Source organism: Ictalurus furcatus, chromosome 26 (assembly GCF_023375685.1).
Source record: "Ictalurus furcatus strain D&B chromosome 26, Billie_1.0, whole genome shotgun sequence".
In the NCBI taxonomy this organism is placed as follows: Eukaryota; Metazoa; Chordata; class Actinopteri; order Siluriformes; family Ictaluridae; genus Ictalurus; species Ictalurus furcatus.
In genome coordinates this window covers 18,690,855-18,716,103 of record NC_071280.1, presented here as the reverse complement: position 1 = coordinate 18,716,103, position 25,249 = coordinate 18,690,855, and the positions used below count along the sequence as shown (strand labels likewise).

Genomic DNA, 25,249 nt, shown 5'->3' with positions numbered 1-25,249 from the left:
AATCAAATTACAATATTTGCAATTAGTAATATAAAAATAGATTATAACGTGTACAGTAAAAATTGTGTTTGTCCTTGGGTGGGTGGAAGAGCAATACAGAAAAGAAGATGAAGATGAAGAGAATTATGCAGCTTTGGTGTCCCAATGTGTGGAGCTGAGAGGAAGGGACAGCGAGCAGGTGAGAATCTGAAGATCTGGTAGTCTGTGCTGGTGAGGATGGAAGGAAAAGGCTAGCTGAGTCAGCAGGGGACAGACCATGTAGGCACTTAAATACCAGAAATAGTTTGCTGTACTGTATTATGAAACCAAACAGTACGGAGCTGGTGTAACTTCTGAAGTGTGGGGGTGATGTGTTCCCTCTGCCTGGTGTGGGTGAGAACCCTATCGAGTACTTCAACCTGTTCGGTCTCTGTGCTGAGAGTCCACAAAGAACAACACAGCAATAATCAACACCTCGATGTGACAAATGCGTGAGCAAGCATCTCTGCAGCAGACAGGGAAAGGGTGGGATGTAGTCTGGCAATGTTTTTGAGGTGGAAGAAAGCTGACTTTGTAGTCATTTTAATATAAGATTCAAGCGTCAGTGTGGAATCTAAGGTGACACCAAGAGCTGAAGTGGATGTAATAAAGCCAGGGATAGTTAATGCTTGGTGCTTTATTTTCTGTTACTCAGTGCAGGTGGAGGAAGTGTGTGTGACGGGTCAGTATGTATGTAAATCTGTGTATCGTCAACATAACGATGAAACTGCTGACCAGGTCGCCTGATCATATTGTCAAGATGGAGTATATACAATATATATTATAAGCAACACTGGACCAAGAATGGAGCCTTGTTGAACACCGTGAGAGAGAAGTGAGAAGTCAGTCCTACATCCATCGATTAAAATAAATACTGCTGGTCTGTGAGATTAGAGCCAGAGGGAGTACATCACCAATAAGGACAACCATTTTCTCGAGTTGGTGCATGATATGATATTATGGAATATCGTCCCAAAGGCAGAACACAGATCCAAAAGAAAATGTATTAGTTCAGCAAGCCGACCAACAGGCCATTCCTTGAGTGCTATGATCTGATCTAAAACCCAGACTCAAACTCTTCAAACAGGTCATTGGTTGCTTGGTGTTCTTTTGGCTGGGCTGCTACAGCACACTCAAGTAGCTTGCCTAGAAAAGGCAGGTTAGAAGTGGGTCTAAAATGACTGAAGTCCTCAAGGCTCAAGGTCAAGTCTTGGCTGGAGTAAAATCAGGCAGCTTCAGTTTTTTGGGTACAGAGCCAGAACTAAGAGTTTCAGCTATCAATGATGGAAGACATTACCTTACATTTTCATTTACAGCATTTACCAGAAGTCCTTATCTCATTTACACAACTGAGCACTTCAAGGGCCCAAGCTTGACAGTGCTAGGATTTGAACTCACAACCTTCCAATCAGTACTCCAACATCTTAACCACCACCACGCCCCTGTCATGTGGGGTGTAAGCGTGGGATCCAGGTAGAATGAGGTATTCTTTTTATATGCTTTGATTAACCTTGATTAACCTTACCTGGAACTGCATATATATATTATATATGTTGTCCTTAAAAATCTGAAAGAGGTCTGGAGAAGGGGTAAGAGCAAAACTGTTATCAGGGTGCAGCAGTTTATTCATAATAATGAAAAGAGCTCTGGGGTTTCTCGGGTCATTTCTGGTAACAGCAGCACATTAGTCAGTTTCTACTTCGATGACCTCTGGGGCAGACAGACTGAGTCTCAGCATGTGTTCTGAGTGGAGCTGGTTGATGAAGTGTAGTAGAGAGGATATTATTGTAATGGCTGGCGAAGCAAACTGCCTGTTTGTTAAAGCACGGAGGCTAATGATGATTTATTTAAACTGTACAGCCTTGTGATTAGAGGTATAATATCCAGTGTGTGGGCTTTAGTGTGAGTGGGAACATTTGCATGCTGAGTAAAACAAAAGAACAGGAAGACATTCTGAAAATCAGCAGTAAACGTCCATTCAGCAGAATGTACTCGGATATTAAAATCTCCGAAGAGCAGCACTTCTGCATGCAGAGAACACCAAGAGGAGAGGAGCTCAGATCGCTTATTGATAAAAATAAATAGAAAAAAAAAACAGGTGATATTTTCGGTGGATGTAAACTAAAATGGTAAATGGTCTGCACTTATAGAGCGCTTTTTTAACCTTAGCGGTTCCAAAGCACTTTACACTGTGTCTCATTCACACACACACTCACACACCAATGTTAGCAGAGCTGCCATGCAAGGTGTTAACTTGCCATCGGGAGCAACTTGGAGTTCAGTGTCTTGCCCAAGGACACTTCGGCATGTGGAGTCATGTGGGCCGGGAATTGAACCGCCAACCCTACAATTAGTGGAAAACCCGCTCTACCACCTGATCCACAGCTGCCCTAAGACACTAAACAAGATATCAACTAAGACAACCAACAGTGCCTTAATGTTAAAGGCAAGACATTCAAATGATGTTATAGAGAGTTAGTACGTTTTCAGAACAGAACACCGAGCCCACCATCCCCACTGGCCCAGTAATACGCGGTTCATCCACATACTCATACTGTGGCTTGGTTCAGAGTTCAGTAGTCATTAGGCCATCATTGGGCTAGTTTTGGTCGGACACATAAATTCACTGCTGTGCTCCATTATTATGTTGGATAGAAGTGACGTCATATTGGTCAGTGAGCAGGTGTTTAATGAGGCAAACATGGGGTTTATTGTTGTAGGGGGATTTGGTGTAGACTGACGCGGCCAATTAGAGACTCTCCAGAGTGTAACAAGTTTCAGAATTGTCTTTCAGTTCTTCTGTTTGTGTCCATGTGTGTGAGTGTGTGTGTGTGTGTGTGTGTGTGTGTGTGTGTTTGTGTTTTGACACTACAAGGCCTTGTCACCACGTGTCTTCATGTTACCACGGTGATGTCGTTGGCATAGAAATGGATTTTTGGCAATGTGCTTCTACGGCACACAATAGCTGCATCAATGGCCTTCGCACACACACACACACACACACACACACACACACACACACACACACACACACACACACACACTCATCATCACACTCAGCACATGTCAGACACGAGTCACAATTTACACCACAGATACACAAACACCGAAACTATTAACAGTAATAATATTGTTAATTTTCTATAACAGCGGCTCTGACAGTAGTGCAGATGCACATCACAGATTTATATTTATATTTATATATAAATATTTTATATTTATAATTTATATATTTATATTAATACACTCGATCTAATACGTTATCGTTTCTATAGTAACAGCTCATTCACAGGGACTTGTACAGTGGACGCTCCACATGAACAGATTAAGGAATGTGAGTAATTGTTGATTTAATGACGTTTCCTGTAAAGAAATGTTTATTTAACGTTTATGGAAGGAGTCTCCAGTGTCAGAGGTGAAGCTGTAAGTTTAAGTTTTCCGACGTTTTACAGTTTGCCGTTTCTCAGTAACTTGACAAGCTGCATTTAACTTTAAAGAGAGAGAATAAAGAGAGAGGGCTGGTGAGGGAACCAATTTTTATAGCTGTGATAACGAAAGTAACAACGAGAACGAGCTCGTTTCTTGGACATTCAACCACATTGACTGTATCTATAAACAGATCAAAAGTATGACGGCTTCAGATTGGTAACAGTAATTCTGCTTCATGTTTTACTGTAACACCACACACTCTGTGTGTTTACGGTCATGATGTGGCTCTGCGTGTGAGTGTGTGTCTTATCTCTATGTCATATCAGACTTGCGACTTGCACCTGCTCATCTAATTACACCTTTTGTACAGCTGTGTGTGTGTGTGTGTGTGTGTGTGTGTGTGTGTGTCTTATGTCACACTCGAAAACCTTAACCTCAGTTATTTTTATTACACATGTCCCTGTACATTCAGTATAATGGATAATAATAATAATAATAATAATAATAATAATAATAATAATAATAATAATGTATCTTTATTGGTCACATATACATTTCAAAACAGTGAAATTCTTTTTTCTTCACATACCCCAGGATGTCAGGGTCAGAGCACAGGGTCAACAATGATACAGAGAGGGTTAAGGGCCTTGTTCAAGGGCCCAACAGTGGCAGCTTGAACCCCCAACCTCCCAATCAGTAACCCAGAGCCTTAACCGCTAAGCCACCTCTGCGATTCCAATGTATGCTGTAAATAATCAATAAACACTTGTTACTACTTGTTTGCTTCACGAAACTCTCCATCATTACATTACTGGTAATAAAACATGAAGAAGAAGAAAAAAAACATTAAAAACACAGAAACACTTCAAGAAATGGTGTCTGCAAATGACCTTGCAAACAAATTTAACAAAGACATCAGCCCAAAATGTCTGATGGACAAAGCAACAGCTGGTTGTCGTTGTTGTTGTTGTTTCATGAACAGAGGGATGGGCAGTGAACAGCTGATGCAGAGGGGAGATAGAGGACAGCTGCAAAAGAAGAGGAACAGAGAAAGAAGAGAGACCTCTCACGCAAGGTCTAGTGCTACAGACAGACAGACAGACAGACAGAGAGGAGTGACGTCAAACACAATCAGAGACCTGAGTGGAGAGAGAGAGAGAGAGAGAGAGAGAGAGAGAGAGAGAGAGAGACAAGATGCAGCTCCATTTTTACAGACCTTACTAAAAAAAAATCTAAATAGTTTCATTTAATGAAATAAACCACTGCTAAGAAAACTTATAATGAGTGATAAAGGTGACGCATGTACTTTACCCTCTAACTAAAATGGTGTGTATTCATCTTTTTCTTTCTTTATTTTGATCTTTCATTGTTATTTTTGACTGAAAATTTTCTGTTAAAGAATGAGAGTGAGAGAGAGAGAGAGAGAGAGAGAGAGAGAGAGAGAGAGAGAGAGAGAGAGAGAGATGTAAAACACTAGGGGGAGCCAAAATTTCTCAAGTTAACACCTGAACACAATGTGTTTCGAGGCATTAATAAAGTTTTAATAAAATGGCAAAACATAAAAGACTATTTAACAAACATGAACATGAATGAAGGCTTTGTTTAAACATCCATCTGAATGCCTGATTCATCTAACACACTGAGTCATCAAAATGAACGATTCATTTTAATAAGTGATTCAACAAAATGAACGATTCATCTAAAACGGTGATTCCTCTAAATCACCGATTCATTTTAATCAGTGATTCGTCTAAAACAAAGATTCATCTAAATGACTGATTCATCTAAAACAGTGATTCTTTTCAAAACCAATGATTTATTTTAATCAGTGATTCATCTAAAATTCTGACTCATCTTAATCATCATCTAAATCACTGGTTCAGTTCACTATTCCATAAAAGTGTCCTCGATGGTGACTTGAAATACAATCTAGTTCAAACTCGTTCTTTACACAGTATTCACTGTACAAACAGGAAGTTTACAGGAAATTGACCTTGTTTACTTCCATCACATTCACCAACACCTGATGTACACTCACAGGCATCTAGATTTCCCAGAATGCCCTTTATCATCAGCGCCACTTAATATATCCTTTACATGTTTGTTTTGAATTTGCTCTCCTTTTTCTCTGATTGTTGGTTCACCAGGTCACTCGTTTATTCTGTAATTTCTGTAATTGATGAATTTAATTCAGGAAGTTTTCCTTTATTTGCATCAAAAGTCTGAAATCATGTTCATTAGACTTCAGATCACATGATCAAGAACAGAACAGTGTCCTGGTACTAATTTTGTGATTAAAAGTGTGCTCACGAGTGGCGAGTCTTTCCCACTGTGGCCTCAGTGTGTGAACATGATGCTCTCATTCACAGAAAACACTGTTGTGGATAAAAATGACATGAAATAAACATGAGAGAGACCTAGTATCCAGTAAAGGGGAGAAGAAGAAATGACGACGGGCACCTAGACACACAGAAGTGGTATTAGGCGGATATTGACGAATTGGATTCACACTTTAAAGATCTTTTTATTAGTTTATTATTATTATTAGTCAAAAAGTCAAAAAGAAGTATAAGAGCTGAGCAGGGCAGTGTTTCCCAAAATTAAAACAGAGGCCTTCTTTACTGAAAGGGTATAACATTTTAACCATAACATTTCACCTAGACATGAAATGTATATAATACTTGGCCAGATATACTTCTACATGTTGAGCTAATAATGTTATTTGTTCCATTTAAGGTATATTGTGTTTATTAGTGATAGTTTGATACGATCATGCCTGTACGATTATCTACAATTTGGGTCCTTTAAATGGACCGTGACAATGTTTGTTTAAACATCCAGCTAATGAGGCTTTGAGACTGTATATCTTTCTACATGGTCAGAATATATACTATGCAAAAACTGGATCTATTCTTGAGGAAACTCTTCAAGGAAACAAGGCTTCAAGTCATTAATGATTGTATTTTACAGAAAAACCAAACACAGCAGAGCTTCATCTGAGCTGCAGCCTTAGTTTAATATGACAGTTTGATATCTGGGAATCAGGGATTAGCCATTATATGAGATCCACAGTAAATATGAGGCTTATATTACTTAAAAAAAAAAAAAAAAAAAAAACATTGCATGTTTTAGTGAAGAATATTTCCACATTTTCACTTTTTTAATTATTTAAAATAACGTACATTTTTAGCATTTCCAAATATTTTACTTCAAGGTATTCCACATCTTACAGGAAAGGGTTAAAAGTATTTCGAAATATCCATGTAGCTGAAAAACCATACATACATTCTTATAAGTTGATTGCAGTCTTAATTACCATAATGCCAAACGAAATGCTAATGAGATAAATATGTTATAAAGCAGGTATTATGTCCAAACTGTACTGAGTATATTTAGGAAAATAGCTTGCAGAGGAATCTAATAAACTAATAAATATACAGTTTGTGTACTGTACATTAAAAGGGCAGGAATACGTTCCAATTCTGTTTGTTTGGAGGTTTTTTTAATTTAATGCTCTCTATCGTTTTGTGATATTTGATATTTTCAGGTCTGGCATGGCCCGAAACGAGACTGAGTACTGATTTTCATTATGTTTTGGCCAACACTGTATTCATCTTCTGATTAATAATCCTAAAGTTACTAGTCCGGCAGTTGCAGTTATCCCTGAAGCTGCAGCGATGCCTAAAGCAAACATTTCACCACCTCTGATCTTTCCCTGAGCATTCTCGTACATCTCATTAGTGTAATAATGCCTGTCATTCATCTTAACCATGTTATCTATCTTCTGCATCAGGTCTTCTAACTGGGAAGGACTGGAATCATTGTTGTTGAACGCATGATATCGATTTCCACAGCTGTTGAGGAGTCGCCTTAAATCAGGACTCTCTTCCAAAAAGTCATCGAGTGTCCTCTCTCCAAGCTGATCAGTATGAGTGAACAGAATAATCGTGTAGAGCAAGGCATGTTTTCCAAAGTTCTTCTTAATCCAGTTCACCGCGTTCTTCGCCTCCTCTGTGAATCTGCCCAGTTTGACCACCAGCAGGAACACATGAGGACCAGGAACTGCCATGCTCATACACTGATCCATTTCTTCTCTTAATTCATGTGGGGTTAGCGATGTGTTAAACAGGCCAGGTGTATCGATAACCCTGATGTTCCCACTTGTTTTCACTGCACAGTTTGTAGTCACTAATACAGGAGAAGATTTCACTTCAAAATGCGTGCCGTTAAGGATGGTGTTTCCAGATGCACTCTTCCCTGATCCAGTCTTCCCCAGGAGAACAATCCGCAAATCCATTGCTGACAGTAAAAAAAAAAATATATATATATATTATATGTATATAATATACATAATATATACATATAATATATATATGTATATAAATTAAAACAGGAATAGTAAGAAACTAGTCACTTTAAATACTTTTTTAATGTAAATATTGTAGTTTTCTTCTTGTGACTAGCATTTCGTCTTGGAAAGTCAGAGAATTTTATAACCAGGTTTGTAGATAACAACAAAACCATGTCACTAGAGCAATTATAATCTTTTACTCCCATACAGACCAAAATAGTTTCACTAATTGTCTCGTTAAAATCATCAACTTGTGTACTCGATCCCTTACACATTTCCTCAAGCTGATCCTTCCAGAATAATTAAAAATAATTAACTCCTCCCTTATCTCTGGCTAGATACTTAAATGCTAGCATAACTAGCAGTTATCAAAACAGTATTAAAATTAAAAACCTTTCCTCGACCCTTGTCAGCTGTCCAACTACAGGCCAATATCATACCTCCCTTTTATCTCCAAGATCCTAGAAAAAGTTGTAGTGCAGTGGTTAGGCTCATACTTACACACAGTAGGAATAACGTTCATGAACTTGAACAGTCAGGAGTTACGCCTCATGACAGTACTAAGACAGTGCTGGTTAAAGTAGTAAATGACAGTGGACCTAGGATAGCCGAATGTATCCCTGATACCCTGACTATACGACTATGCTACAGCTTGCAACTGGGTAAGATAACAACCACAATAATACATAACACATAACAATAAGTCATGCAAATGAGAAGAACCCACTGACAGAAAATAGAAGAATTAGGACTATGAAAACATTGTAGATATTTGAACTTCATTCCCAGAACACTTCTTCCTTTGTACTGAAATAATAGCAACACAATTTTTTCAGTATCTGTAGTGAACAGGAACAAACGCCACACCACATACACACATCAGATTTATGTATGTACGAAACAGCATACAGGACAAATTAACATTATATCAGCTGATAATGAGAGTCCCAATTTAAACGAAGGTGATGTTTGTGCAGGTACTTACTTTAAAGTGTGGACGTGGAAGTAAAGGGAAGAGTCACTGGAAGAGTCACTGTGCTGGTTTGTGCAATGTGTTGTGAAGTTCAGCTCTGTACTGCTGTTCCCTGACACGTAATTACTGTATATAATCCATGCCGTGCAAACATCTATTTCCTGTTAAGCAGGTTTTGTTGGATATCACAAGGTTTCATAGATGACACACCCACACACACACACACACACACACACACACACACACACACACTTGCTTTAAGGTAGATAGGATGTTGCATTCATGCTTCCCAATGTCTATTTTCCAAGTTTTGTTTTGTGTAATTTGTACTTGTGTAATCTGTCTGTAACATCTGGTGGGAACATTTCACTTTCATGCCACTAGAGGGCACCCTCCCTTCAATTGTAGCACTTCTTCAGTTATCTCTATCGCTTCCTGCACACACCTGGCTCACTACACACTGGGACACTGAAGACTCAATTTCCAGCGACATGACTACGTACTCGCGTTGTAAAACATCTCCACTGGCGTTTATCAGCAGGCAGGACCGATATCTTTCGGACATTATGTGTCATAAATAGTTTAGCTTAATCACACCATTTCAAAAATAAAATAAAATCATTAAACACTTAAAAGTCATTGGACTCAAACAAACCGTACATTTTTTCTATATATCTGAATAAATATGACCCAAAACATCATAAGATTTTCACACAAGTCCTAAAAGTAGATAAAGAGAACCCAATTAAACAAATGAGACAAAATATTACACTTGGTCATTTATTTATTGAGGAAAATGATCCAATATTACATATCTGTGAGAGGCGAAAGCATGTGAACCTCTAGGATTAGCAAATTCATTTGAAAGTGAAATTAGAGTCAGGTGTTTTCAATCAATGGGATGACTATCAGGTGTGAGTGAGTGAGCGTCCTGTTTTATTTAAACAGAGATCTATCAGAGTCTGATTTTCAGAACACACATTTGTGGAAGTGTATCATGGCATGAACAAAGGAGATTTCTGAGGACTTCAGAAAAAGAGTTGCTGGAAAAGGTTACAAAACCACCTCTAAAGAGTTTGGACTCAACCAATCCACAGTCAGACAGATTGTGTACAAACTGATGAAATTCAACACCATTGTTCCCTCCACAGGAGTGGAGACCAGCTAAGATCACTCCAAGAGCAATACATGTAATAGTCCACGAGGTCACAAAGGAACCCAGGGTGACATCTAAGCAGCTTAAGTCATCTCTCGCATTGGCTAATGTTAATGTTCATGAGTTCACCATCAGGAGAACACTGAACAACAATGGTGTGCAGGGAAGGACTGCAAGGAGAAAGTCCCTGCTCTACAAAAAGAACATTGCTGCCTGTTTGCAGTTTGATAAAGATCATGTGGACGAGCCAGAAGACTATTGGAAAAATGTTTTGTGGATGAATGAGACCAAAATAGAGTTTTGTTTTATTTTTAATGAGAAGTGTTATGATTGGAGAAAGGAAAACACTGCATTCCAGCATAAGACCCTTATCCCATCTGTGAAACATGATGCCATGGTTTCATGGTTTGGGGCTGTCATGGTTTGTAGTGTAGTGTCATGGTTTGGGGCTGTTTTGCTGCAGCTGGGCCAGGACGACTCGTAATCATTGATGGAACAATGTATTCTGAATAATACCAGTGCACTCTAAAGGAAAATAGACGCAAGTCGTTCTACCAAAGAACGGTTAAAGAAGAATAAAAGAAATGTTTTAGAATGGCCAACTCAAAGTCCTGACCTTAATAAAATAGAAATGCTGTGGAAAGTCCTGAAGCAAGCAGTTCATGTTAGGAAACCCACCAACATCCCAGATTTGAAGTTGTTCTGTACTGAGAAATGGGCTAAAATCCCAAGCCATGTACCTGCCAGAGACCGATGAGGCCGCCTCCCAAATTCTGTTCATGCCAAAGGCTGATGGTGTGGCCTCACATGCCATGCTCAAGCTAGAGCTCGTCAAAATGACCTACCAAGCTCTGCTCCTGCCTAAGGCTGATAAAATGGTCTCTCATGACATGAGGCTGATTACAAGGCCTCCCAGCTCATGCCTAAGGCTGATGGTGTGATCTCCAAAGTCTTGTTCCCCCCTCACGGCCTCGACCAGCCTGCCTCAGCCTCATGTTTGCTCTTCAGATCTATGGACAATGCCTGCCTTGGGACTTTGAGGGCTATGTGCACATTTTGCCCAGAGGGCCAGGATTACCAGGAGGGGGAGCTTTGGTATGTGGGAGGGGGAGTGTCCCTTGGTTTGTATATTTAAACCCCCATGTGTCTCTGTTCAGGGTAAAGTATGGTGTTTTTCCGCCTGTACCATACATGTAGATGTAGAGGTGACAGTGGTGATGAAAACCATGAGGAAGAAAGCTTGAGAGGAGCCTAACTCAAAAGGGAACCCATCCTGTTCTGGGTGACAGTGGATAGTGAGATAATACATATATTGTACATTTGCATAATAATATACTGTATGTATACAGAATAAATCACATATGACATCACCACACACTACAATATTTTAAAAAAACTTTTGTCACCCAGTAATGATGCATTTCGCAATGAAGACTTTAAAATATTCATATTAGGGAACAGTTGCTTGTCTTTTGCCCCCTTCTCTGGTACATCTCGGTGGTACAGTGCCCCTGTCCGTTCTTCTCAATCAAGATCTCAATCTTGTCCAGCAGTTCTGTGACCTGAGTTCGGTCTTCTTTCTCTTGGTTGTTGAAAATCTGATAATCTTCTCCACAGTTCTGGATGAGCTGCTGGAGAGCTGAGCTGTTGTTTAAAACCACCTCGTGGTCTCTTCCCCAAGAGTCTCCGCGGGTGACGAGGACTAAAGTGCGTTTCAAAACTTCTGGGCCAAATCTTTCATATAGTAATTGAACAGGGAAGGAGACGGTATTAGGAGATGGTACAACAAGCACAAACACATGAGGGCCAGGTTTACACAAGGAAAAACATTGCTCCAACTCTTCACAGTACTTTGAAAAGCAACGCTGAGAGGAACGATTATTGTAAGCCTTAGTGTCGATCACAGTGATGGATTTATTTCCCACCATTCCATCCTGCCTCTTGCACATTGTGGTAACTGGGATGAGGTCTTTCCCAAATGCCTCTCTGCCCAGGATAGTGTTTCCTGATGAGCTTTTTCCTGCTCCAACACCTCCCAGTAGCACAATCCTCACATCACACACTGGAAAACAACACAGCTTTTGGAAAGTCATCTTCACACATTAATAATGAGTTTATCAGTCCTCCGGTTATTTGTGTAGTTTAATCTCTTAATCATCAGTATAAACAATATTTGTAAACATAAATACACAACAGTAACTGTTATTAATCCACACAAAGGCCCCTCATTTTAGCTTTATTAAAACTAACTTGGACACTTGGTGTCAGGCAGTAAACTGGGCTGTTGGATTGGAGTATAAATATTAAAGTATTAATATTAATTTATTAATTAATATTAATAAATTAATATTAAGTATTAAACTCACCTGAATCAGGTTTTCTACCCCCTGGACCTCCTTTCTCCTGTTCCCATTTCTTCTTTTCTGTCTCTCTCTGTGTCTCCTCCTGTCTCCTGATATTTTGTTTCACAAACTTAGCTTCCATCTCTCCTTTCCTCTCAGGAAGTGACTTCACTGACTCTTCTTGTTTTTTAGGAGGTACCTCATTTCCACATTTTACCTTAACTCCAGTATCAGCATCCTCTTTCTGCACCTCCAGACATGCGTCATGGTTTGGATTTGGTTTGCTCTCATGTCCCTTTCTCATTTCCTCTTTCTTCAGAATGGCTTCTGTTGTTCTCATTCTATCAACTGCTTCGTACAGCTCTTGAGTGTAGAACTGATCTCCATTTCGTTGGACAATGGCCTCGATCTCCTCAAGCAGTTTAATGATCTGAGTAGGATTAGCCTCTCTCTTGCTGTTTATCACACAATATCTACCTTCACAGCAGCTGATCAGATCCTTTACCCTGGCATCTTTGGAAAATTTCACCCACTGTCTGTTGGTCATTTCTTCTCTTCCTGTGAACAGTATCATGCTGAACTTCAGAGCTTCTTCTCCAAAGTTCTCGGCAATCCACTTCACAGCAATTCTCTCTTCTGAGAATTTTCCCACTTTGGTCACCAGCAGGAACACATGAGGACCAGGAGAAGAAAGCAACAAGCCCTTCTTCAACTCAGTCCTCCACTGTTCTGTAGTGAGAGAAGTGTTGTTGATTCCTGGAGTGTCAATCACTGAGATGTTTCTTCCCTCCACTCTCCCTCTCTGTATCTCACACTGGATAGTTTCAGTTTCTTTGAATGTTTCTTTTCCCAAGATTACATTGGCTGTTGCACTTTTTCCAACACCGCTGTGGCCAAGAAGCATTATCCTGAGATCGTCACGCACTGCAAGAAAGAAGAAAACACTGAAGAAGACGTGTACAATGTAGTTCAAACTAGATCAAATTTAAGTATAGCTCTATCAAATCAAGTCAAGTGTTTTATTGTCATTTCAGCCATATACAGCTGGAAAGGTTCACAATGAAATGAAACAACGTTCCTCCAGGACCACAGTGCTACATAAAACACTCTAACCACATGAGACGACACAGAACTAAATAAGACCTACACATTTATACATAAAAATATAATATAATATTTGTGTTACATATTATGTAAAAAAAATATTTAGCTTTCTATCACATTTAGGATACAGGAGGGCTATTTGACATACCTGAAGGGTGGAAAGCCATTTTCTTCCTTTAAATCCTCGTTTGTTCTCTTTCTATCGATCTTTGAGCAGCGCCATTAACCTGGACATAGAATATGCATCCAAAAATAATCTTTCATGCAAATCTACTGTTCGACAGCCCAAATGTGGCGCTATATACTATTTTCCACAAAATGAATATCATTACAAAACAATGCAATTTTCTATCTATTGAAGTTAGTAAGAAAAAAAACACTCTTTCCCCAAATACTAAATAAACATCTCCTTACAGAAACCTTCACCATATCAACAACTGCACAACCTACAGTCGTGTAAGTCCAGGTACCGTTTATTAAAACGAGTCGTGTGCTTGATCCAAGGTTTAAAAAATACTGGCTCTCTGCACAGAACATTATAATGGTGCTGAATACTTTTACTAAATGATATTCACACCAAATACCATAATAAAGTGAATTATAATCACCCCACAAAGCAGATATAAAGGTGATTATAAACCCATAGAAAAAACACACACACAAGGTTTAATTCAAACCGAATATCAGAATAGCGCTTAAATCTGTCTGAATACTGATCTGAATACTGATTTGCACAATTTCAATATTAAATCCTTACTCAGCAAGCTTAACTCTGTCAGGATTTCCCCTCGCACTGAGCGAGAAGCATGCAGCATGCTCAGCAATATATACATATATTAATTACCCAGTGTGCGCTTCCAGGTTTTCAATGATATTGACTGTGTTTACGCTTGACACATGTGTTCTGTTATGGTTTATGTCCTGGCTCCGCCCCTGTATTGTCATTGGTTGTTTCCCCTTACGTGTCATCATTGTAACCAGTTGTTGTGTGTTATCCCATGGATTTCCTTTGGTATTTAAACCCTTGGTGTGTCTTTGTTCAGTGTGAAGTATCGTTACGTACTTTGTTTCATGGTTTTGGATCTTGTTTCTAGCTTAGCGTTTCTCAGTTCTAGTCCTAGCCCAGTTTACGCCCGTTTGCCGATCGCCTGACTGTTTGCTTGTTTTGACCACGGTTTTGCCTTTGGATTTGGATTTGCATGCCAATGTCCCTTTAGTAAAAGCTCTTAACTGCACTCACATCTGTCCTAAACCTCATTACATGACAAACTCAACTCTGTGAATCTGTGAGCTTATGTTCCAGGGTCCCTCATTGGATCTGCCAATTATGAGGCCCTGGAGAGAAGACTGCAGGTTTCAAAATCACTAAACTAGCATAGCTAAATTGACTGAACCTTGGTCCTGAGTTCCACTACCCATATAGGTTATGTTGGCCAATCACAAGCTCTTACGACAGTTATACCCTTATGCTCCAAGCAGGCTCTTACAAGGTTGACCAACAAGAAAGAACTAAGGCTTAGCAGCTTTTCAGTGGCACTTAACATTGTCTCTCAGCTTGATGATTCCACACGGTGTTGTAGACGGCCTCTGATGTGTAGTTCTCAACCTCCTATCTCACCGATTGAACAAATTACACCCAGAGCCAAAACTGTAACTCTTGGTGACTTCTTCCCGATTATTACTAAAGCCTCCCTCAGAGGACGAGCTGACACCTCATACTGCAAAAAGATCCGTCAGGAACAAGAGAAGAGCAAGAAAGGAAAGAGCAGAAGAAAAGGCAGGAAGAATGAAGAGTCATCTGGAATGCTGATCACTGACAACTACCACATGATCCTGCAATCTCTGAAGGTCCAGCAGATTGTTTAGCTGCAATGGCTGATCGAGTTCGGAAGTGCCATGGAGATGTTCAGAAACAGATCAGAAAAGTCATAAGAATATTTTAAGAACTAAAATGTATGTAGAAAATATACACAAGTCTGCTTACTGCGTGAAAAACCACTTCCTGACCCACATGAACATGATCTAAGCCAAGCTCTAGTGTACATGTCAACTGAATGAATATAAAGGGTTAAAATAACAAAGGCGCTGTACTTCTTTTGCTTGCATGTGTGATATGAAAAAGTGCAAAGTGTTAGAATAACAAGATGCTGAAAAACCTTGCTTTCTTATATGCTATAACTGACATACGACTGGGTGAAAGTCACTGAGGCCCTATGAAGCTAGCAGACGTTCTCAACAGGATACTGTGGGTTAGCCTAACATCCTGTGCTCAGTGACTGAAACACACACACACACACACACACACACACACATGCTTAAAGAAATGCTTGTCCTATGTATACTCAATTTGTTTTCTTTTCTGAGGTCCAGCTCATAATCTTTCAATGTTCAACTTGGTGCTAAGGACACCAATGATTCTCACGTTAAGGATCTGATGTACCTTGGTAACACTATACACACACACATATATATATATATATATATATACATATATATATATATATATATATATATATATATATATATATAGTGTGTGAAACGCTTTGATCTTGGATAAGATTTTCGTGGTGAGGATCTACGCCATCGTTATTGTTAATTACTATATTGTTAATTGTTATCCTGCAATAAACCAAATCCACTTGAGTGGAGATTTGTAGACTTTTTAGAAGTGACTGGCGAGTCCTCTTTTTCTATGATAGACTAAGACTAGAGTTTATTATTTTCTTCATCAACTTGGACCGAAGAGCAAGCCTGAGGCGTAACTCCGCTCCTGCCCCAGAGGCTCGGTGCAGTAAGAGAGAGAGATTAACAGTTAACACAAGCACGCAAATAAGATGGGCAACGTTAATTGCTCATTCCCCATCATCCTGCTGCATGATGCCCCCACCTGCCCCAGTCACATGAAAAAAAGACATGAATACAATAAAACGTAATAAACAAATTACCTTGAACGTACTGTCGTGATACTGTTGACTTCTTCTTGGATTTATCTTTCAGTTTCATAATGCATCTATCTGAGCGTCAGAAAGGAAGCTTGTGGTTAAAGCAGATAGCAACTTGTAGAGAAAACAACTCGACAAACACAGAGATGTAGACACCAGAGTCACCACGAGAGTATTACCGATAGAGATAGATGCCTTAGGAATCGGCATTTTATAGATTCACAACATTTAATAGCATTTTATTATTATTCACCAATATTACTTATTGTCATCAGTGGATATAAATTTATTTTGCACTTTACACACACACGCACACACACACACACACACACACACACAGAGTTCTATTAAAGCAGGATATATATATATATATATATACATATATATATATATATACATATATATATATATATATATATATATATATATATATATATATATATATATATATGTATTGGATGATTTGTACAGGACATCTGTGTTCTCCTTCTTAAGTGTTTACGAATCGCTTTCCTGTGTCCATGAATGCATTATTTTCCATCATGAGGTATGGAGTAGCTTTAATTTTATTTATTTATTTTTTTTAACACTCTAGTTTCATGCAAATCTGCCATACTTCCAATTTGTTCATTTACACTGACAGGAAATAAACATTTCGAGATGATTTACACATAAATCAAAATGGTAAATTTTAGCATAATTATTTGAATATCACTAAACTTACAAAGATAAAAAAAAATTTTAAAAAGTAAAAAATCAGCCCAAATCAGTCTCAATCAGTGTAATCTTCTGTCACTGAAAGGCCGCATGAATCTACTCTCTGGGGCTTTTCCAGTAAAAGCTTTTTACTTTCACTTTCATAGTAAATGTAAGACATTTTTGTCTAAATTCCATATTGTGCTCATTTGAAGTCTTTCGGGGGGAAATTGCACTCAGGTCTCCTTTAGTGAACAGTGGACTAGTTCAACAAAGACTTCATATATAAACCGTAATGAACGTTGTTTGAGTTTCACACTATCCGTTGTTACCCAGATGAGGACGGGTTCCCTTCTGAGTCTGGTTCCTCTCAAGGTTTCTTCCTCATATCATCTCAGGGAATTTTTCCTCACCACCGTCACCACCGGCTCACTCAATAGGGATAAATTCACACACTTAAAATCTCTATCCTGTGTTTATATGTTTCTGTAAAGCTGCTTTGAGACAATGTCCACTGCTAAAAGCGCTATACAAATCAAATTGAATTGAAATTATCAATCAGAAAAACATTTTATCATCATCATCATCATCATCATCATTTTAGCAACTTGCAGTAGTGACGTAACAACCTAACATGCAGAATGAAGCATTTCTGAACATGTGATAAACATTTCTTAGTTTCCCATAATAACATACGATCTAACTGCAGATAGTGCTAGGTGCTAGGTTCTAACTTCACTAGGTTCTTCGAAGAAAGATGAACAGGTCTAATATGAGAAAGCTCTAACGTATTTTTGTATTTAATAGTGATTGATATATGAGAATATTCGTGAATGTACTGTAATGTGAAGACAAATACAGTAGAAAACAATTCAGAATGAATTAAAGACACTTCTGAGGTTTTTGAGGCTGTGACACATAAACCTCACTTTTATCCAAAGTAATTTGTAAGTGAAACAGATTACACTCCACCACAGAGCTGATTGGACGAGGGTTAAGAGTCTTGCTCAAGCTCCCCATAGTGTCTCTGTGGCAGCGCTGGGATTTTCTGGTCACTTTAAGCAGTTTAAACAGTCACTTAGGGCTTATACTGTAATAGCAAGTATGATGTAATTTAAGGCCTCCAATGTTTCTGACCTTTATTTATCTCATTTATACAACTGAAAAGTTGAGGGTTAAGGGCCTTGCTCAAGGGCCCAACAGTCAGTAGTACAACGTCTTAACCACTGGGCTAAATAAACTCTTAAAACTGAATCATTTCAGAATGTGACAAGATTTTAGAAAAAAAGTAGTTACTTTTTGAGTTCATAATTTATATGACAGTTATATCACAGATTTATATTATAGTTTACAGACTGGTAAATCTTGTGTATTGTTGGTGCAATACAGAGAATAAAACAGCTCACTGACTTGAAAGAAAAAGACATGTGTGAAGCCAGATACTGCTGGCAGAACAACTGGTTAAGGGTCTTCAGCACTTTGACTTTGTATTATTAGGTTTGTGAAGGTGGACTGCACATCTCAGTTCACTCCACAGGGTTTCAGTAGGGTTCGGATCCAGTGACTGAGATGGTCAGTGTAGAACATTGATAGTGAGAGTGTTTTATTTTTAAAGCATTTTTGATTATCTTGTTCAAATCTATGATGCTGCCAAACTCCACCAGAGCCCCTGGACCACTGGCCACCAATCAGCCACAAAGCAGCACTGATCCACCACCATGTCTTACTGAAAATATCAGCTGCTTTTCTATGTGGTGCCATTCTTAAATTCTAAAGTTCAATCAAATCTTACACGTAGCATATAACTAGATAAAAAATAGAAACCACGGAAACCATTTTCAAACAATACATTCTTTTATTCGTTTCAATCAAACATCATTTACACTACCAATGATTTATACGTTTTTCATAATAGCAATTTAGACAATTTTCCTTTAATCTGAAATCTTTCTGAATATCCTTCATCCACTGTAGCTACTGATTACATAAACGGTTAATAAGATAAATGTAGATATACATAAAGCAGATACTGATTACCACTCAAGATATGTGATAAAAATAGAGGAAATATTTTTTCAACTACATTATAGCAAATATTTAATAATAACCCAGTAATAGAAAAAAAAATTATAAAATAATTATTCAAAATCATTTTAATTGCACTATAATGTTTGTCCACTAGTTATATTTTAGACATGGCTGTTTTGGAAACAGATTATATTTTTATATTTTATATTTTTATATTCTGATTCTGGTCAGAAGGTGTTGATTCCTTTTTTATAACAGCAGCTCTGACTACTACTAGTAGTAGTAGTGGAGCTGCAAATCACAGGTTTATATTTTTAAAGCAATTTTAAAGCAATTATCCCAGCAGTTGCAGCTACGCCTACAGCAGCAGCAGCAGCTCCAATCATTTCAACAATATTACTTCTTTGAGCCGCCTCATACATATCATTGGTGTAGTACATCCCTGTATTCATTAAAACCATGTCATCTATCTTCTGCATCAGATTCTCGACCTGTGAAGGCTTGGGGTCGTTGTTGTTAAATGCGTGATAGCGATTTCCACAGGTGTTAAGAAGTCTCCTCAGGTCAGTGCTGTCTGCCAAAAACTCCTCCAGTGTCCTCTTTCCAATCTGATCAGCATGAGTGAACAGAATGATGGTGTAGAGTGAGGCATCTTCTCCAAAGTTCTCCTGAATCCACTTCACTGCATTCTTCTCTTCCTCTGTGAATCTGCCCAGCTGATCACCAGCAGGAACACATGAGGACCAGGAACTGACATCCTTACACACTGCTTTATTTCTCTTTTCAGTTGATCTGGGGTCAGCGATGTGTCAAACGTACCAGGTGTATCAATAACCTTGATGCGCCCAACTTCTTTCATGGCACATTTCTTCGTCACAGACTCATTCTAATCCTTTCTAGCTGCTACAGAGAATGTAATACCGTCATACTGTATGTGTCTTTAATATACGAACATAAAACAACAAAGCATTTTAATCATTTGTTTATTTATCTATATAAATGGATGCATTGATTTTTAGCTATGCTGCATACACACTAAAAACTTAAACTGTAATGTACTCAATTTTTTGGTGTACATTTGAGTACATTTTAAAGCTGTGAAATCCTTGAAATCTACCTTATGAATTGAGTAAATGTCAGTAAAAAATTTAAGTAGATCTCAATAACTACATTCAGTACCATGACACATAAAATTGAATAGATATAATTAAAATCCTGAGTCAATGCAGTAGTAACGCTAAGTGAAAACCACTAAAGAAACTGAGTCGATATAATTGAAACGCTATGTAGATGTAACAGAAAATGAGAATATTATTTAACAAAACAAATGTGCTACATTTACTTGAATTTAGTTCATACTGGACTTTTTAATGATTAAAAGTACAATTATACATTTACTTCTTATTTTATGAACTGTATTTACCCTTTACCTCAGGAGTACTTTACTTGAACTCAATATATCTAATGATACCAAATAATAAACATAAAGCATCTGTATACACATTAACATTTGAATTAAATATTTATATGTCAAATATGACCGGTATAACATGAGATTAAGTCTAAATTCAACCTGGCGAACTTTGCAGTGAGCTGAACTGAACAAACCTGTATGACTTTTATCTTCAGAGGAACACAAAAGGAGATGTAAGGCAGAATGACACAATCATTACATTCATTCAACTGAATTTTATTTGTATAGCACTTTAACAGTAGACAATGCCTCAAAGCAGCTTTACAAAAATCAAGATTTAGATCCCTAATGAACAAAATGAAAGCATGGAGAGAAAATCATGTAGATAAAACCTTGAGAGGAGCCTAACTCAAAGAGGAACCCATTGTGTGACACCATATAGTGAGATAATAAATATACTGTATAGTTGTATAACAGTATAGTGTATGTATTGTATATTCTGTAGAGTATACATATAGGATGAATCACATATAAAATCCCACATACTACAACACTCGCAAATATTTCTGTTAAATTCCTATTTTAAAAAAGAACAGGAATAAGGACTTCTACTTTTACACAGAAAGTCCTTCACTACCCAAGACAGCTGAGTGCTATCCATTACATAACACCCAGTTATGATTTGAAAAGGTGTATATAATGTTTTGCAGCCCTCAAATCGAATGGATCATTTTATCACTCAGTAAAGATGCATTTCTCCAAAAATATTCATATTAGTGTACAACTGCTTGTCTCCTGCCCCTTTCTCTGGTACATCTCGGTGGTACAGTGCCCCTGTCCATTCTTCTCAATCAAGATCTCAATCTTGTCCAGCAGTTCTGTGACCTGAGTTCGGTCTTCTTTCTCTTGGTTGTTGAAAATCTGATAATCTTCTCCACAGTTCTGGATGAGCTGCTGGAGAGCTGAGCTGTTGTTTAAAACCTCCTTGTGGTCTCTTCCCCAAGAGTCTCCGCGGGTGACGAGGACTAAAGTGCGTTTCAAAACTTCTGGGCCAAATCTTTCATATAGTAATTGAACAGGGAAAGAGAAGGTATTAGGAGATGGTACAACAAGCACAAACACATGAGGGCCAGGTTTACACAAGGAAAAACATTGCTCCAACTCTTCACAGTAAATTGAAAAGCAATGCTGAGAGGAATGATTAGTGTAAGCCTTAGTGTCGATCACAGTGATGGATTTATTTCCCACCATTCCATCCTGCCTCTTGCACATTGTGGTAACTGGGATGAGGTCTTTCCCAAATGCCTCTCTGCCCAGGATAGTGTTTCCTGATGAGCTTTTTCCTGCTCCAACACCTCCCAGTAGCACAATCCTCACATCACACACTGGAAAACAACACAGCTTTTGGAAAGTCATCTTCACACATTAATAATGAGTTTATCAGTCCTCCTGTTGTGTTCACTGATTTGCAGTGTTGTCTCATTGAGCCTGATCATTCGTTTTCATTACATCAACTTAAATATCATTTTAAAATACCCAAAATGTTGTATTTTATATCTCTTAAACATTTTTTAAAAAAATAAGCAATATTTGTAAACATAAATACACAAGACACAAAATTAATTCATACAAAGGCCCCTCATTTTAGCTTTCTTAAAACTAACTTGGACACTTGGTGTCAGGCAGTAAACTGGGTTGTTGGATTGGAGTATTAATGAGTATTGAACTCACCTGAATCAGGTTTTCTACCCTCTGTAGCTGCTTTCTCCTGCTCCCATTTCTTCCTTTCCCTCTCTCTCCGTGTCTCCTCCTGTCTCCTGATATTTTGTTTCACAAACTTAGCTTCCATCTCTCCTTTCCTCTCAGGAAGTGACTTCACTGACTCTTCTTGTTTCTTAGGAGGTACCTCATTTCCACATTTTACCTTAACCCCAGTAACAGCATCATCTTTCTGCACCTCCAGACATGCGCCATGGCTTGGTTTTGGTTTGCTCTCATGTCCCTTTCTCATTTCCTCTTTCTTCAGAATGGCTTCTGTTGTTCTCATTCTATCAACTGCTTCGTACAGCTCTTGAGTGTAGAACTGATCTCCATTTCGTTGGACAATGGCCTCGATCTCCTCAAGCAGTTTAATGATCTGAGTAGGATTAGCCTCTCTCTTGCTGTTTATCACACAATATCTACCTTCACAGCAGCTGATCAGATCCTTTACCCTGGCATCTTTGGAAAATTTCACCCACTGTCTGTTGGTCATTTCTTCTCTTCCTGTGAACAGTATCATGCTGAACTTCAGAGCTGCTTCACCAAAGTTCTCGGCAATCCACTTCACAGCAATTCGCTCTTCTTCTGAGAATTTTCCCACTTTGGTCACCAGCAGGAACACATGAGGACCAGGAGAAGAAAGCAACAAACCCTTCTTCAACTCAGTCCTCCACTGTTCTGTAGTGAGAGAAGTGTTGTTGATTCCTGGAGTGTCAATCACTGAGATGTTTCTTCCCTCCACTCTCCCTCTCTGTATCTCACACTGGATAGTTTCAGTTTCTTTGAACATTTCTTTTCCTAAGATTACATTGGCTGTTGCACTTTTTCCAACACCGCTGTGGCCAAGAAGCATTATCCTGAGATCGTCACGCACTGCAAGAAAGAAGAAAACACTGATGAAGACGTGTACAATGTAATTCAAACTAGATCAAATTTAAGTACGGCTTTATAATATATGTTATATAGCATGTTAAAATATTTTGCTTACTATCACATGTAAGGTACAGGAGGGCTATTTGACATACCTGAAAGGAGGTAAGCCATTTTTTGTTGTTGTTGTTGTTTTAAATCCTTTTTTGTTCACTTTGTGCAGCTCAATCAATACAAATGATAAGGATGGACTCTTCTTTTCAGTCACGAATGTCTCTTCTCTCATCCAGCCAATGAAGGTACACTTGAATTAATCAGTGCTTCAGTATGCTGGAGAAAGCAGTGACTCAATGAGATGTATTCTTTGGCTCTGTATAAGGCATAAACAGCATCAAATTTGAAAAATTCTGAGCATGTTGAGCTAGGTTTTGCTTATTTGCTAACCTTACATATATTTAACTACATTAGCCTGTTGTCTTTTGCTAATGCAAGTTTAAATTAGCATTGTTTCCAATAAGAACCATCATTTGGTCAGGCAGCAAGTCAGATTCTAACCAATGGTAAATATCACAAACTTAGAGATTGAATGAAGTTTTCAGGCAGTCGCTTTAAAAAAAAAAATCACCTTCTAACAGTTTTACACAAGTAATAAAAGGTACTTTTTACAAAAAAAACATGCCAGCAAGACATTCAGTTTTCCCTTTTTTAAATTCCACAGCACATTTTAAGTAGCAACTTTCACTTTCACTTTTTGTCTGGATACTTCCTATTTCAGTACGAATTTTTAAGACATTTTCTAGTCTTTCAATTACGTATAATTTCTCAACACGTCCACAGATATATAATATCATAGCCTGATAGCACATACTGTAGAAGAATCAAGCAAATTACACTTTAATATAACACCTTAAAAAGCACATGGTAATGTGCACCTCAACACAACCACTGTTTCTATAGTATAAAGGAGAACTATCAATTATTATCATTTTTAAATATTGCCTAAAACTCACTTAAGATGACACAAATAAGTCATTAATTATTCCTTTTGAAAATGATAACCTACGTTTATGAGGTGATGTTCCTGCTGATGGTTCGGTTATCCTACACTGATCATGAGCAAGTGCTTGTTCTTGACACGCCCTCACTTTCATTGTGTAGTGTCTACACCTTTTGTTCTATTTTTACCAGTTGCTGTGCAGTTCCAAGGTGTGTTTATTAGATTTTCCCCATGTAAAATTTAAAAAGAAATGAGTTAGAAAAATGAAGCATAAGACTACACATGTAAATAGACACACACACTGAACTTTGTGTCACGTTTAACAATGCCTTTCCCATGATACCATCACTGTAATGCATTCCCTCTTGAGACTAGACTCACTGATTATTATACAACAGTGCTGAGGAATTCTCGACCCTAAATGGTCAGAAGGTGTTTATTAATTTTCCGAAACAGCAGCTCTGAGAGTAGTGTATCTGCAAATCATAGGGTTGTAATAATTCAATTCAATTTGTATAGCATATTTTAACAATGGACATTTTGTGCACAAAGCAACTTTACAGAAATATATAAATTCAGGATTTAAATGTTAAATTGAGGAAGAAACCTTGAGAGGAACCAGACTCAAAAGGAACCCATCCTCATCCGGGTAACACCGGATAATACGATTATAAATAAAGCCTGTCTATAAATGTGCTAATACTACATGGTCAAATAATGTAGTTTGTAAGCAGGAAATTCATTACAGTTTTCACATGAAGTTTGTTAAGTTGAACTTTGTTGTCCACTGAAAAACTGTCTGTGGCAATTGCAGTCCTAAAGCCATCATAGCATAACTTTTCATATGAATTACAGTCATCTTGGTTTTTAAGTGGAAACATCCTCAGTAATCTCAATTATCTTTAGGCCCCCATGTGGGGACATCCTCAGCAGCAGCATGTGACTTCTAATTTATGAGAACTCCAACCAGAAGTAGGACATCAGGATGGATCAGGCAGGTCCGGAGAGCAGAATGGGTCAGGATCACTGGCATCTCAGGAGTAGCATGTGTAGTGAGTGAGAGAGGCAGAAAGAGAGAGAGAGAGAGAGAGAGAGAGAGGGAGAGAGAGAGAGATTATGTGGTTATTATGCTAATTGTCATGTAATTGTTAGGGACAATGTACTTTGC

The 25,249-nt window shown here is 38.2% G+C and overlaps 2 protein-coding genes across 2 annotated transcripts; both read right to left on the bottom strand.

Moving 5' to 3' along the window:
• Positions 1 to 4,971: 4,971 nt before the first annotated feature.
• On the bottom strand, positions 4,972 to 9,284 carry LOC128602159 (GTPase IMAP family member 9). Its single transcript, XM_053615747.1, has 2 exons — positions 8,784 to 9,284; positions 4,972 to 7,746 (listed from the first exon to the last, which is right to left on the bottom strand). Exon 2 carries the CDS (start codon positions 7,742 to 7,744, stop codon positions 7,058 to 7,060), a length of 687 nt encoding a protein of 228 aa, XP_053471722.1. The 5' UTR covers positions 7,745 to 7,746; positions 8,784 to 9,284; the 3' UTR covers positions 4,972 to 7,057.
• A 1,423-nt stretch (positions 9,285 to 10,707) lies between these two features.
• Positions 10,708 to 24,191, bottom strand: LOC128601833 (uncharacterized). Its single transcript, XM_053615230.1, has 7 exons — positions 24,148 to 24,191; positions 23,240 to 23,454; positions 22,185 to 23,087; positions 21,225 to 21,838; positions 19,440 to 19,755; positions 12,294 to 13,193; positions 10,708 to 11,989 (listed from the first exon to the last, which is right to left on the bottom strand). The coding sequence occupies exons 2-7, from the start codon at positions 23,256 to 23,258 to the stop codon at positions 11,373 to 11,375; spliced, it is 3,369 nt and encodes a 1,122-aa protein (XP_053471205.1). The 5' UTR covers positions 23,259 to 23,454; positions 24,148 to 24,191; the 3' UTR covers positions 10,708 to 11,372.
• Between the last annotated feature and the right edge of the window lie 1,058 nt (positions 24,192 to 25,249).

Bases quoted from the DNA above. Each gene is read 5' to 3' on its own strand.
- LOC128602159 (XM_053615747.1), bottom strand. From the start codon at position 7,744: ATGGATTTGCGGATTGTTCTCCTGGGGAAGACTGGATCAGGGAAGAGT.
- LOC128601833 (XM_053615230.1), bottom strand. The intron at 21,839-22,184 runs GTGAGTTCAATA...GTTGTTTTCCAG, and splicing joins GGGTAGAAAACCTGATTCAG to TGTGTGATGTGAGGATTGTG. The intron at 13,194-19,439 runs GTAATATTGTTG...TCTTTCTTGCAG, and splicing joins GTATGAGGCGGCTCAAAGAA to TGCGTGACGATCTCAGGATA.